General features: G+C 34.8%; 1 protein-coding gene across 8 annotated transcripts in view; it reads left to right on the top strand.

Annotated features, from left to right (window-relative positions):
* cpne5a (copine Va) overlaps positions 1-13,813 on the top strand; it is a 198,250-nt gene that overhangs the window by 119,027 nt on the left and 65,410 nt on the right. For all 8 annotated transcript variants that reach the window (XM_087263727.1, XM_087263724.1, XM_087263726.1 and 5 more), the window contains 2 exons: positions 903-1,006; positions 3,668-3,772. In XM_087263727.1, coding sequence (XP_087119853.1) covers positions 903-1,006; positions 3,668-3,772 — 209 coding nt within the window. The remainder of the gene's footprint in view (positions 1-902; positions 1,007-3,667; positions 3,773-13,813) is intronic.

Here is a 13,813-nt window from a genome sequence, read left to right on the forward strand (position 1 = left end):
ACCTTTTTTTATTTATTCAGGCTGTTCAAATTTTTTTTTGTTTTCACCTTTAAACTGCATTAAGACTAGCAACCATTTAAAATACCCTAGCAACTACATCAACACATATTTGGCCAGTTCTTAGCACTCCATTGCTTTTGGGCTGTGCGATAATGCACTGTACTCCAGAGATTTGTCATGGCAAACCCCACTCCCATTTTCTTTAAGAGATGTACAATTCTAGTTCAAATTAGTATTTGTTTAATATTATCATGCAATGTTTCCTAGTATTGGGCATTGCACTCATCCTCTATTAAGACATGCCAGAGTAGTTGGCGGGTCATTCCACTGTTGCAACCCACTGGTAAAGAACCGAATAAGCTGATGAAAGTGAGTGAGTGTGTGATTTTCAAGCAATAGTTTTTCATTTAATTTCAGATTTATCTAAAAAATGAAAATAATTTGTAATAGATTACCATGATAAAATGTATTAAATAATCTGATTGAAGAAGGGTCAGGCATATTTTTCTAAAACTGAGTCTGGGTCAGTGGTATTTATGTGATGAATCATTCATTAGCGTGTGATTTTGAGTTATTTGAAAAAAATAGGCCCTTCTCTTACTTTTAAACCCTTTTCCACCAGAAATCCTAAAGATAAATGTAGCATGAATGCAGGTGTCTAGAGTACATGACTTAAAAAATGTCTGTGTGCACATGCGGTTATGCTGTATAGACACAGTGAGGGGTAAATTGCGCCTGAGGGCCCTGAATCATTTATCTGTGCTGCACAAGAAAAAGCAATGTGCCTCTGATTTCACTCGATTTAGCCGCTCTCTGCACCCTTTCTATCTTTTACATTCTGTTTTTCTTCCTAATCCCACTTGTGCTTTCTTTCAGTTGTTCATTCTCTCTCTTTTTCACAGGACTGTGCCACAATGCAGTTCTGTGCCAATAAGCTGGATAAGAAAGACTTTTTCGGCCGCTCTGACCCGTTCATGGTGTTCTACAGAAGTAATGAGGACGGAACGTGAGTTAGCTCTCTCTGTCTCTTTCACTCTCACCTACTCTGACAGCGAAGCTTGTACAAGGAAACGACACGTCGTCTTCTTCCTAAAAGTAATGTCAATGGAAAGACTTAGAAATGTCCAAGGAAATAGTTCTAGCAAGTAAAATCCTGTCAAACGTCCCCTGAAGTGCCGTGGAACATGTAGCTTTATTTGATGTGTGACGTTACGTGATTTCATCTGAGACATGAAGACAGAAGCTCCTCTCCATTTTTTAAAATGACCAATGGCCAGTGCTTCCAAACAGGTTTGAAATATACTTGCGGTGGTGGCTGGATTAAAACAAATCATTTACCCACATCACTTAAATAGTTAACTATACTGGATGCGACAAACAAAATATGTTTTTATTTTAACAATATTTATTATTAATATTGATTAATAAAATAGCACACTTGAAATGAACTCTGGAAAAAACCCTGGCTGAATAACTTTTTTAACTCCCAAAAAGGCGCATCTCTGTGGGTCTACAGAGCATGTGAGATTATTTGTGGGAGTGTTGAGAGTTCATGCACATGCAGAATGAAATGAGTAAATAAGAGAAGATTTTCCTATACTTAATCGATCGCGGATATTTGGTTATATTGGGCAGTTACAAAAAAGTGTAAAAGGATAATAATAATAGTAAAAGAAAGTCACTGAATATGCTTGGGGGTCTGATAATATATTGTATGTTGGTGGCCCGCCCAAGCAAAGTCTATGTGCTGGAAGCACTGCTAATGGCATTGTGTTTATATCTCAGCTCAGATTTGTTGAGCTAATGCAGATTTGAATGAGTTTCACAAACTGTTGTCTGTATAATCCTTTATGAATTCAAGTTAGTCTGAACTGTTTGTGGTCTGCACAACTTAGATTATTAGTTGAGAGCAGACCATGTGTGTTACTGTGTCTAATAAATGTGGAGTATTTAATATTAACACTGTAATAACTACCGTGTATTATATTTTTAGATTTTCAAGTGTTTTGATAAACCCTTGGTATGAACACTTGGTTAAATGTGAATAAGTGACTGATTTCAGTTGCTTCTTGTAGGCGGTGGGGCGATTCAGATACAAGAGAGTGTTTGATTGGTTAGACAGATTGGTTAATGAGAATTTCAAATGCTCTGTGATGTAAAAAAACTATTGATTCTTATTGGCTGTTTTGACCGTCTAGGAGTCAATCACAACAGAAACGAAAAGAGAGCCGCACCAGAGAGATATTGAATTTATCAAGCTTGTTTATTTACATGAGATAAGGGGTCCATTTTTCGTACGTGGATTACTCAATTAGCTGGTTTTGGATATTGACGATTTGACACGGTCCAGGATCGTTTCGTTCTTCAAAACTCATCTGAGAGTTTTTGTCATAGCAACTGTTCTGGTAGCTCAAACCTGCTTGTGAGCAGGTTCATTTCATATAAACAGCATTAGATCGGGTCAGTTCAAGCAAAGATAATGCTGAAAGTATGTACCAAATGCTGATATTTTCTTATAGTAGTAGTTATAGGCACTTGGAAAAATAGTAAATATATATTTTTTAACTATATAAATATAAAAAATATATATTAATAAAACTTATGCAATCTGCACTCTGAACAAAGTATCAAGTCTTCCACCTGGTGGTTAAAAGTGAAAATTGATTAATATGAACTTTTTAGATACAAACGCGTTCATGCACAATATTCGACTTTTATAAACAAAAGAATAATAATTTTTGCAGTCATGCACGTGTTTTGACTGCTAATATGCTGGTGAATTAATGCTTTGCAAAAGTTGCAGACACCTTTACTGATATCAAAATGCTTTTTTGATGCAAAAATTATTCATACAGTTATTCCTTATACCGATTAAAAAACTTGAGTAGGCCTAGGCTACTAAAATAAAGACAATTTTCTCTAAATGTAGACCTAAATATATTGATTTGCATGAAAATACATGATCAATCCTCTTGACACATGAAAGTGTAAAACCTGCTGCTCACAACAAATATGAAAAGTTATTGCGTGTCATATTTAACAAACCGTTTACTGCTAATTTGATGTAATTTTGCTTACATGAATAATTGAAGATTAATGATTTAATGAAGATTAAAGATTAAGGATGTCATTACGCTGCTGTGCCGTCAGCCAATCGTTGCATTGCTGATCATAATTTCGAAGATCGATAGATCTGTCCTTCATAACACACACAGCCATCTCAGACCAGTTCATCCAGATATTTTAATCTGATTTGCAAACTTGTTAGTCAAATTAGCCAAACCAAATTAGCCAGAGATCAGTTATCAAGATTAACAGATCCAGGATCTGCCAAATCATCTTAGATCATTTAAGCGAGGTACAAAGAACGGACCCCAGGATATAGCTTCATTGGTAGAACAGGCCAAAAATAACAACCAAAAATATCTTTGTTTGCCAACTACCTTACCTAAATAAAATAAAAATGATGTGAAAAACTGTAACTAATTGTAACTATAAGTCTTCTAAATGTACATTTTTATCTTAGTTTTGGAGCACACTAGCTTTTAACACTAGCTTTTTTTTTTTTAATTAGGGCAGGCAGTCTTCCAACTTCCTGAATGCAGTATAATAATGCAATGCATACTGCTTTGTTTGAGATTGACACATTTGTGTTTTTATTCCTTAGGTTCACTATCTGCCATAAAACGGAGGTGGTGAAGAACACACTGAACCCCATCTGGCAGCCGTTCACCATTCCTGTCAGAGCGCTCTGCAATGGAGATTATGACAGGTGCTCTCACACAACACACACACTCTTGCATGTCAGCACGCAGTGATGCTTGTGCGTCTATCGCCACTGTTAGCAGGTCTTATTCTCTAGCTGTGTGTGTGCGTAAAAATCCTGCGTGTAAAATCTTTCTTGTGGTTACTAGTATATAATATTTTTATTTATTTAATTCTGACCAAATATAAAACCTTAAATAACATAAACTTATATCACAGAAATATTATATTATATTATATTATATTATATTATATTATATTATATTATATTATATTATATTATATTATATTATATTATATTATATTATATTATATTATATTATATTACTTAATATTATATTATTTAATATTATATTATATTATATTATATTATATTATATTATATTATATTATATTATATTATATTATGTTATATTACTAAAATATTACCTAATAATATTCTGTTATAGCTTGATCTGACATGCAGTTGATTGCTTGCATGCTAGCAAGATGTTTCTTATTGCTAATGCTGTTATTGTGGAGATGTTTGGGCATGCACTATGCAAATTAATCTGTTGTCCCAAGCACCCATATTTATGCTTTTGGGTTTAAAAAGGATCAACATTTGTATTCATACACACATGTGAATCATTCAGAAATTTACCATGAAAACACGAGACCCAGCATACTGTATGTATGTGTCGAGAGGGATCGTGTCCCTGTGCTCTTTGATTCAGTCGTACATTGAGACCAGACTGCCGGTACTCATTGCATCAGCATTATTTGATCACACACAGCCCTGTTCACCAGGCTGTACGCTTGTGATTTATGTGCTCTACAAGGACACATTATTTTTGCTTTGTACTTTCTGGGAATCAGATATTTGTGTATGTATTTGTGCTGCATTGTTTTTTTTCTTTTTTTTTTTGGTCTCTGTGGACTTACAGATCACAGCAAATCTGGTCTATTGGTTTTACATGAGATTTGTCTTACCAAAGCCAAAACTGCAACTAAAATGATCAAAGTAACTTATTATTGTGCTTTAAAAATCAGCAGAAAACAATGAAGGTATTAGGCGAAAATTTAAAATACAATTTTCAAATTGGGAGAAATCAAGAAACCTATTTGAAACTAGGGATGTCCTGGTCAGGTTTTTTTGCCTTCGAGTTTGAGTTCGAGTCATTTGATTTTGAGTATCTACCGATACAGAAAACCTTATCTGATACTCCTATTATACATAAAAAATAAAGTAGAGAGAAGAAACAGAGAATGTTTTTTGTCTTTTATTTAATTCACCTTATTTTATTATTCAACAAATCAGTTAACAAAGTATCGTTAATGCACCGTGATGCACCGAGATATCAAATCGAACTGAATCAATAGCATGATAATCGTAACCAAACCGAACTGTGAGACCAGTGTATTACCGAAAATTTAGCTTATCCAATTCACCTTTACCGCATGTCTTTGGACTGTGGGGGAAACCAGAGCACCTGGAGGAAACCCACACGAACGCAGGGAGAACATGCAAACTCCACACAAACGTCAACTGACCCAGCCGAGACTTGAACCAGCGACCTTCTTGCTGTGAGGCGACAGCCCTACTTACTGCACCACTACGTCGCCCATATATATATATATACACACACACACACAAGTCCTGATTGGGAATCCGATTGGGATCTGATTCTGATCGAGTCTGAAACCGCGTAATCAAGCCCGATTTCCATTCACGCAATCATATCTGGACATCCTTATCTGAAACATTTAGTTTAGTTGAATATTTGGCAGATCTGGATTTTTTATTGGATGTTAACATTTACAAAAACTGTTTTGTAAACATGTCAATATATATTGTCCATATACACTGAGAAATTAATTTAAAAATAGTCATATTTGAAGCTGCTCATGTATGCATGTAACTGCATGTACTTATCACTGTGCGACAGACACTTTGTTGTGTTCATGGGTATGTGGCAGGGGTGTGTGTGTGTGTGTTGGTCAGGATAAAGCTTGCAGACAATTTGGCAGCTGTGTGTCGTCTGAGAGCTGTCATAGCCAATCAGAACACAAGGAACAGAAGCACCTGCCATCCAGTGCCCACCTGGCCTCTGATCCTGTGTGTGTGTGTGTGTGTGTGTGTGTGTGTGCACAACAGAGAGACAAAAGAGAGAGAGAGAAGTGAAAGGGGAAACTCCAGCTGTTGTGGTGCTGTGCTAATTATTACCTGCTGTAAGGACTCCAGCAGAGAGGAGTATTTATATTCCTTTTTTTCAACAGAAAGGGGTCTGTAATAAGAGTTTTAGATGCTAATATATGGGTTTCAAGTCAGAATGGTACATAATAATAATAATGACTTTCAAGCAATGTGTCAAAGAGTCCTGATATCGCAGCATTCATTTAAAGATCGCATGAAATGGAATTGTAATATACAGCATATCTGTATCTTTAAAGAGAAGAGAAAAGGGAGCTTCTTTTAGTTTGTTGGGAGTTGATTGTATGCTTGGAATGTTGTGGTTTGCTATTGGTTGACACTGCCCTCATGCCATTAAACACTTAATAAAAGAGAAGGGACAAAGTTATTTTGATAAAAGGTCACAGGGGTATATAGTTTGGCTGTATTCTAGAGTATGTATACATATTTTGCATGCATACAGTACACTTGCACGGGTTAAGGTTATGCTGAGTTCACTGCATGATTTTCTAAGAAGTTTTGTCACGGATGTTTTCACACTGCATGACTATCTGGGCTAGCGTTTTGTCACTGCTTAGTTTACACTGCAAGATGGATCAGTGACAGGGGGTTTCACACTGAATGACTTTACAATAGAAAGAATCGCCGACAACTTTGTCTGTCCTCACACTACTTCTCTTTCAACCAAACACACGCAAGAAGTGACATGAAAACAACGCGAGGTCACGTTCTATATCTTTGGTTTTTAACTACACCACTCGAGAGCTCCTGACAAATTTTCACTAGTTTTTCCTCCATATTGAGAGTCCAAAAAGACTGAAAAGAAGCACTTTTAACTCTTAACTTCATCCTCCCGCTGTCATGAAGATAGCCCTACTAGTCGATGTTGCTCTCTCATTGACTGTAGGTAATCGCCAATGTTATTTTCAATCAGAACACATTTTTAACGGCATGATTTGAATCGACTCATCGGCGATTCTCTCAGATCGTGTCTTCTATAGTACACACTGTTTGATTTTTCACTCGCATGAACAGGCATCAATTTGCCTGTGATTTCAGGCATTTGTCTATGATTTCTTAAAACCTTTTGGCGAGTCAAAATCGGGACTAAAATGATGTAGTCAGAATTCAGCATTAGGGAGAGTGCCAAGTTAATACTCAGTTTATGTAATGTTTATAAAAAGTATGAAGTATCAACAATCTAAATGTTTCACATGTAACTACTCAGTGTTGGGTAAGTAACTTAAAAAAGTAATAGATTACAAATTACTGACTACTACTGGAAATTGTAATCTGATTACATTACTACTTTCTTAATGTAAAAAAGTAATCAGATTACTAATTACTTTACTTTGTAATGAAAACATATTAAACCTATAAAAATCCAAAATAAACTTTAGCTCTTTTAGTAGTTTTATATTCAATGAAAACCAAGAGTTGATCACAGCAGCTTGACATATTGAAAAGACTTAAAGAGATAGTTCTCATCATTCACTTGTTTTTTTTTTCTTGTACACAAAAGAAGACATTTAGAAGAAAACTGGATACCTGTAACCACTAACATCCACAGCATGAAAAAGCACTGCAGTGTTTGGGTGTTCTGTGTTTGTCTGAGGTAATTAGTCTACCGAAATGTGTATACTCCATACAAAGTATGAAACTGAACAGCCAGTTCTTGTCATGTGACTCGCGGTTTTCATCTAGGGGCTTCTGGAAAATGCGAGCACTCGTAATATGTGCTCCTAATATGCGCCGTGCCTCCATTGGAAATAACAAACTTGTGTGTGCAAAAGATTAGCAGTTACATTTCTCATAACATTCAGAAGATACCTTTACTTCCGATCCTTGGATCCAAAAATCCAATTTAGCCTGTTTAGGCTGAGTTGGGCTGCCATGTTTTTGGGTGGCGATATCCTCTATGTTGACAAGTATTGTCGTAGGATGCTTTATGTTCAAGTGCTTGAACAAGATGCTGGTCGAGTTAAAAGCAGTTGAAAGTTCTTTAGAGACTGGACATAGACAGTGCATGCTTTGCATTTCACAGCAATATTTTAGTTTTTATGCTCAATGAAATTAATGTCTGTATTTCCACTTGAGGAACCACTCTCGACAGCAAGCGTTTCAGCTCACTTTCTCCAACATTTTAAAACCACATGCTTATTAACTGACATTGCAGCTGAAAACATGACTTAAAAAAGCATTTTTTTTTCTGAAAAACTATATTTGTTACGTAAGTAACACAATTGCATTGACTTTAGTAACTGTAATCAAATTATACAAAGAAAATCTAATTTGTTACATTACTGTTCCCCAAAATTGTCATTAGAGCACAGTTACATGTTTTTGTGGAACACATTAAACCCAACTCTGTACATACACATCTGTACATACTTTAAACTGACGTAACACATTTAAAAAGCTCTGATTGGTCATTGACTTCAAGTTATCATCAGATAAGACTGTGATTGGCTACAGTGCTCAACACCAGGGAAATCTGTTAGAAATAAAAGATGAGTCTTAATTAGACTGCAGTTTTCCAGAGGAAATATACCGCAGTGGTGTATCCTGATGAATCTATGCATGGTTTGACTTATAAGCATATTAAAAACATTAGATAGACATTGTTAAAAACTTGATTTTTACAACAGCGTATCATGTCCAATTTTCAATAAGGAAACTCAATTTTAATATATATATATATATATATATATATATATATATATATATATATATATATATATATATATATATATATATATATAAAGGCTGCTTGATTATAAGCTAAAGCAGTTCAATAAATTCATATGCATAAACCTCTCTTATTGACCATCAATCTTTGTCTTTGTAGTCATCATCACTCTTTTGCATGCATGTCTCCTACTTTTCTCTCACAAACATGTTTTTGTGGCATCAGGTTAGCAAAGAGGAATGGGCCTCCTTTAGGGGTCTTAAACAAATGAGAGTAAATTTGGGTTGATTGACAGGAGGGGAAGCCATAATTTGCCCATAGTGTCAAAACTGATCTGCATCTGTCTGTGATCTTAAAGAGAGACAGAAACAGCACTTAACCCTGTCAATCAGCCGCGCTCCTGGGAGACACATTTCAGACTTCACAGAGGAAATGACTTCAGGCCTTCCTGGAGGATCTGACACCTCTGGGTGCTTGCTGGAAAGTTGAAGAAGTTGTTTTATTTAAAAATGTGCTAAAAAATTGTTATGTTTACAACTGGAGGCTTTTGATGTATAAATGTGAATTTTAGATCATTTACACACTTTCCAGATTTTTTATCCTTGTTTAAATTGATGAGAAAATAGTGTTTAAAATAAATATAATTGAAAATATTTCAAATTAAAAAATGTTTAAAACTTCTTGGTAAATTATTTAGCTGTAATTATATTATAATTATTACAGTGCTTAATTTGAAAAATGAATCATTTCCGGAACAAAACCAGGAAATAAAAGTTACTGTGACTGACGTCCGCCACACAATTTCACACAATTCCCAGAACATGACATCATTAAACAGCGATAGCGCAAATAAAGATCATCAAATTTCTGAACAGTCTTTAATTATTTTGTGCCATATAATGTTATGGGCCAATTATGGATAAAAACAAACATGTAGCAACAAACATATATCTTATGAAACATCACCATTCAGTTTATTAACAACACTGGCATTCAGTTCACTTTCAAGTGACAAAATAAAGATAATTAAATGACTCACTCAGTCTTTGAAAAGAGCCCAAAATGACCTCTTACGTCATGTTTTTTCCGTCATGACTTGAGATCGATTTGATTCTGTCTCCCGCTATTCTGATCCAGGGGCGCTCGGGATGCTCATTTCGGTTAATTTTGCTAACCGACAACCGCCGCTCATTAATCGGTTATTAACGGTTAACTGGTCAGATTACTATTAATTTTATATTAAACAAATTGACGTGTCTATTTTGTGTCTGACACATTAAATATTGCATAAAATACTGATTTATTTTTATATGCTAGCAAATTAATAATAGAACAATACAACAATACATTTTCACGCACTTGCAGTGTTTAGCACAGAAGAACAAAATAAACTAAATAAAATGAATGAAATAAATAGGACTGCCCTAAATTATTTTCCACTTAAATAATTAATTTATATTACAAATCGAAAACACTGACTGATTATTTTTAATAACCGGCATAGGCTGTGTTTTTCCAATCATATTTTTGTCTTCTGTCAAATAAAATCGCAGACTTCCTCAAATCGCTCGCTCCACGGAAAATATGCATTTATTTATTGCCCCGCTTGTATTATTATAATCACAAAACCTTTTACATTTTTTAATAGAAATCATTATTTTACAGATTATGTCTTGCAATGGTTTCCTCTCTCTCCATCGTGGCTCAAGTGCGCGCGCTGCGTGATGAAAAGACAACAACTACGCGCACATATGTAGACTTTTTGTAAACAGTTTTGTTGTTTAAATATGATATTGCATTAATGTGCATACATGCTTTATATGCTGTAAAATAAAAGGTAAAGCCTATTTGTTGCGTTTATAATGCAGATCCAGGTCAACATCAGCGCTTTTTTTTGGCATCAACACGTCTGTTTCAAACAGCAATATTCTTCTTACATTTTGCTTCTTTGGCAAATGTGTCTTTAGGCACGGGTTATACGTTATCGTCCCGCAAATTAAGTATGTCTTGCAGTTGAACAAGTGGCTGACCACAGCTAACGTGCTTTTTTCATTCCAAAAACGCAAGGCGCACCTCACTGCCTTTATGTTGACAAGGAAAAAAGAAGAGAAGAAGCGCGGTCCTCTTATGAAACGACTGAATCAGCTATGTATCGATTGTGCAAAAGTGTTGCTGTATATGTTGATAAAATTGTAATATTTAATAATATTAGGATATTCAAGATTTGTACATTCATACAGCTCTGGATAACTTAAAACAGCGATTAGACCTTCAGAGTGGCAATAATGCGTCCTGAAGTAAAGCGAAACGGCTATAAACTCCAGCAAGATAGAGTGATTATATGCAGAGTCATACTTTATCTATAAATAAAGTATAACTATAAAAACTGTGTTCATCTTAACTGAAAGCTTCTGCGTGTTTGCTGGCCTCACGCATCGCGCATCTGTCAGTCAGTCAGTCAGCACGTAACCCCAAAGGATTAAACAATAGCGCACAGCACTATACGGTTACAAAAAAGTTTGCGATGTTATAATCCACTTACCTTTTAACACGTTTTGATGCGATTATAATCCGCTATTAAAAACAACAACAACAATAACTGAATGTTTTGAATGGGTAATGTAGCCGTGGCGGGATGCATTTTGGTTCCCGCCATGGAAGAATGAATGTAGCAGAAACCAAGCTCTTTAAAAGTTTTCTGTAGTTGTCTTGACAACACAAACTGCTGCTCTGGGATGAGCCGCGTGCAAAAGATGCCCCTCTTAACGCAAAGGCGCATTCAATCGGCCCCTTATGCAGCCAAACTAAAAATATATAAAATAATAATTTTAATCGTTTAACTGATTAACTGCATTAATCGGTTACAAACGCACCCTTATGGTTAACGGTTAATCGATTATTTTTAGCATCCCTAAGGGGCGCCATTTCATCTTATCAAGATCTCTTTTGATCAGGCTCTTTATCAGATTTACGTGGTTTAAGAAAAAAAGTTAAATGTGCTGGACTGTCTCTCTGCCATTTTGAAAATACAAATATTATTTAGGCAGGCCCAGAGACTGTTGAAGGGGCATGCCACTATGTCATTAATGTGATTGTAAACTATGGTGGCTGGAGTCTCTATTTGCACGTTCCGTACTATGGAGTTGCCAATTACTACAGTAGGGCACTTTCATCAGGTTCCTCAGTGGGTCCATCACTGAGGAGGCTAAACCTGTTTGATATTGGAACAGACATACAGTGTTTTTTTCCACTTGATGCTCTCACAGTAACCCAGCCGTCTCGCTGCGAAGATTTAACAACCAGGCTAGTCACATCCAAAACCTTATCTAGAGTAGTGTATGAGTGTGTGAGTGCGTGTGGGTGTTTCCTATTACTGGGTTGTGGCTGGAAGGACATCCACTATGTAAAACATATGCTGGAATAGTTGGTGGTTCATTCCGCCATAGCGACCTCTGATAAATAAGGGACTAAGAAGGAAAATTAATGAATGAAGAATATACAATTTTGACAAATGTTGGTCCCGAAAATTAAGTACATAGTACAGTCAATTCTAAAATTATTCATACTGGTACCACTAGCAAATTCTGATCTAAAGTTATTTTTATTTATCCACCAATTTGTTTTTTGATCGGACATTACACAGGTTTTTTCTTAAAGATAATAAGACAATGTACAAGAGGCATCATGATGGAATTTTTTTTTGCATTTTTTATTGCATTATAATAAAAATTATGAATAAGTATAATACAAATTCATAATACAAACAATGTGTAACCCTCGGTACACAAATGTATTATAAGATTTAATCAATGGACCAGATGCTCAGAAGTCTAAATTCCTCCAAAGAGAGAGAAGATACAACAACAGTGAAGGACTCGGACACAGAGGTAAGAATATTAAAAGATTGTATTGTAAAATGTTCACAGAAATATAAAATAAATAAATAAATAAAAATAAATAAATAAAACAAATTCTAGGTTTTTTCACACTTATCTAATGACCTCAATCTTATTTACACTCTCTAATAACACTTCTCTTTCTTCACAGGCTATATCACTAATAAGGTAAGTTAATATTGTTGTTTTTTCTGTTTTTCTATTGTTAAGGCTAATATTATATTTTGGTTACTATTATAACAATAATATAATATTAATATGCTAATAACAGTACTATATTAAAGGTTTGCAAATGTAAGTTAATAATACAATATTAAAATTGTATTATTATTTAACATATAATCAAGATTTCCCTTCTTAAATCAGTTAACCTCTCTCTATAAAGATTCAAAAATTTCAACGAATGAACACTCTAAAGGAACAATGTACAAATAAAATAAAAATGAAAATAAAACATTCACTTAAAACATTTCAAAATGTTCCAAAAGTCCAGTAAAGGTGATAAACTTTCAAAAAGATTCTTTTGCAAAACAACTAGGTTGCAAATTCAGTTCCAGAGATCCAGGATGTTGCACTTGTGAGTGTGTTGTAAATTTACACTCCTACCATGACGTTGAATAGGTTTTACTTTGTATCTTTTCAACAGGTGTATCCAAAGAATCCACTCAATGGGAGGCTCGCCAGTCCAACTCCACAATGAGACACGCCGATGGAAGTTGAGACAATCCAAATCCAGAAAAGAGTTCAAACTTCAATTAATTCGAATCCAGAGCAGATCACATCCAGCAACTGACGTCAATAGAACATCTCACCGATGAAAAACCAGAAGAAGATGCACAAACGAACAAAACCAAACAAAAAAAAAAACCTGGCCTTGAAAACACAAGGCCAAAGAAACCATTAGCATTTTACAGTGTATGCATTAACTCAGCTTAACACATTACTAAATAAACAGCAACAGTAAATAACCATGTATATGCTTCTCTATGCTGAATTTCTGTGTTTTTCCTATTTCTCTCTCCTATTTGGCATTTTCTTTTTACAAATGACAGCATTTTACTTAAACTTTCTCACTTAAACTTTACACAATCACTTGTATAATACTCTGTATAATACTTTGTTTTTACTAGACCAAACAAATGGTTAATTAATGAAACACATTTTTCGACACTAGTTTAAATCATGTTATAATGAATACAATAATAAATAATAAAAACACAAACTCACCAAGGAAATCATTCAAAATCAAAATGAAACAAACAGGAAAACTCCAGGTGGCACTCGTGTGCA

The sequence above is a fragment of the Danio rerio genome, chromosome 8 (assembly GCF_052040795.2).
Source record: "Danio rerio strain M-AB ecotype USA chromosome 8, GRCz13ab, whole genome shotgun sequence".
Taxonomy (NCBI): Eukaryota; Metazoa; Chordata; class Actinopteri; order Cypriniformes; family Danionidae; genus Danio; species Danio rerio.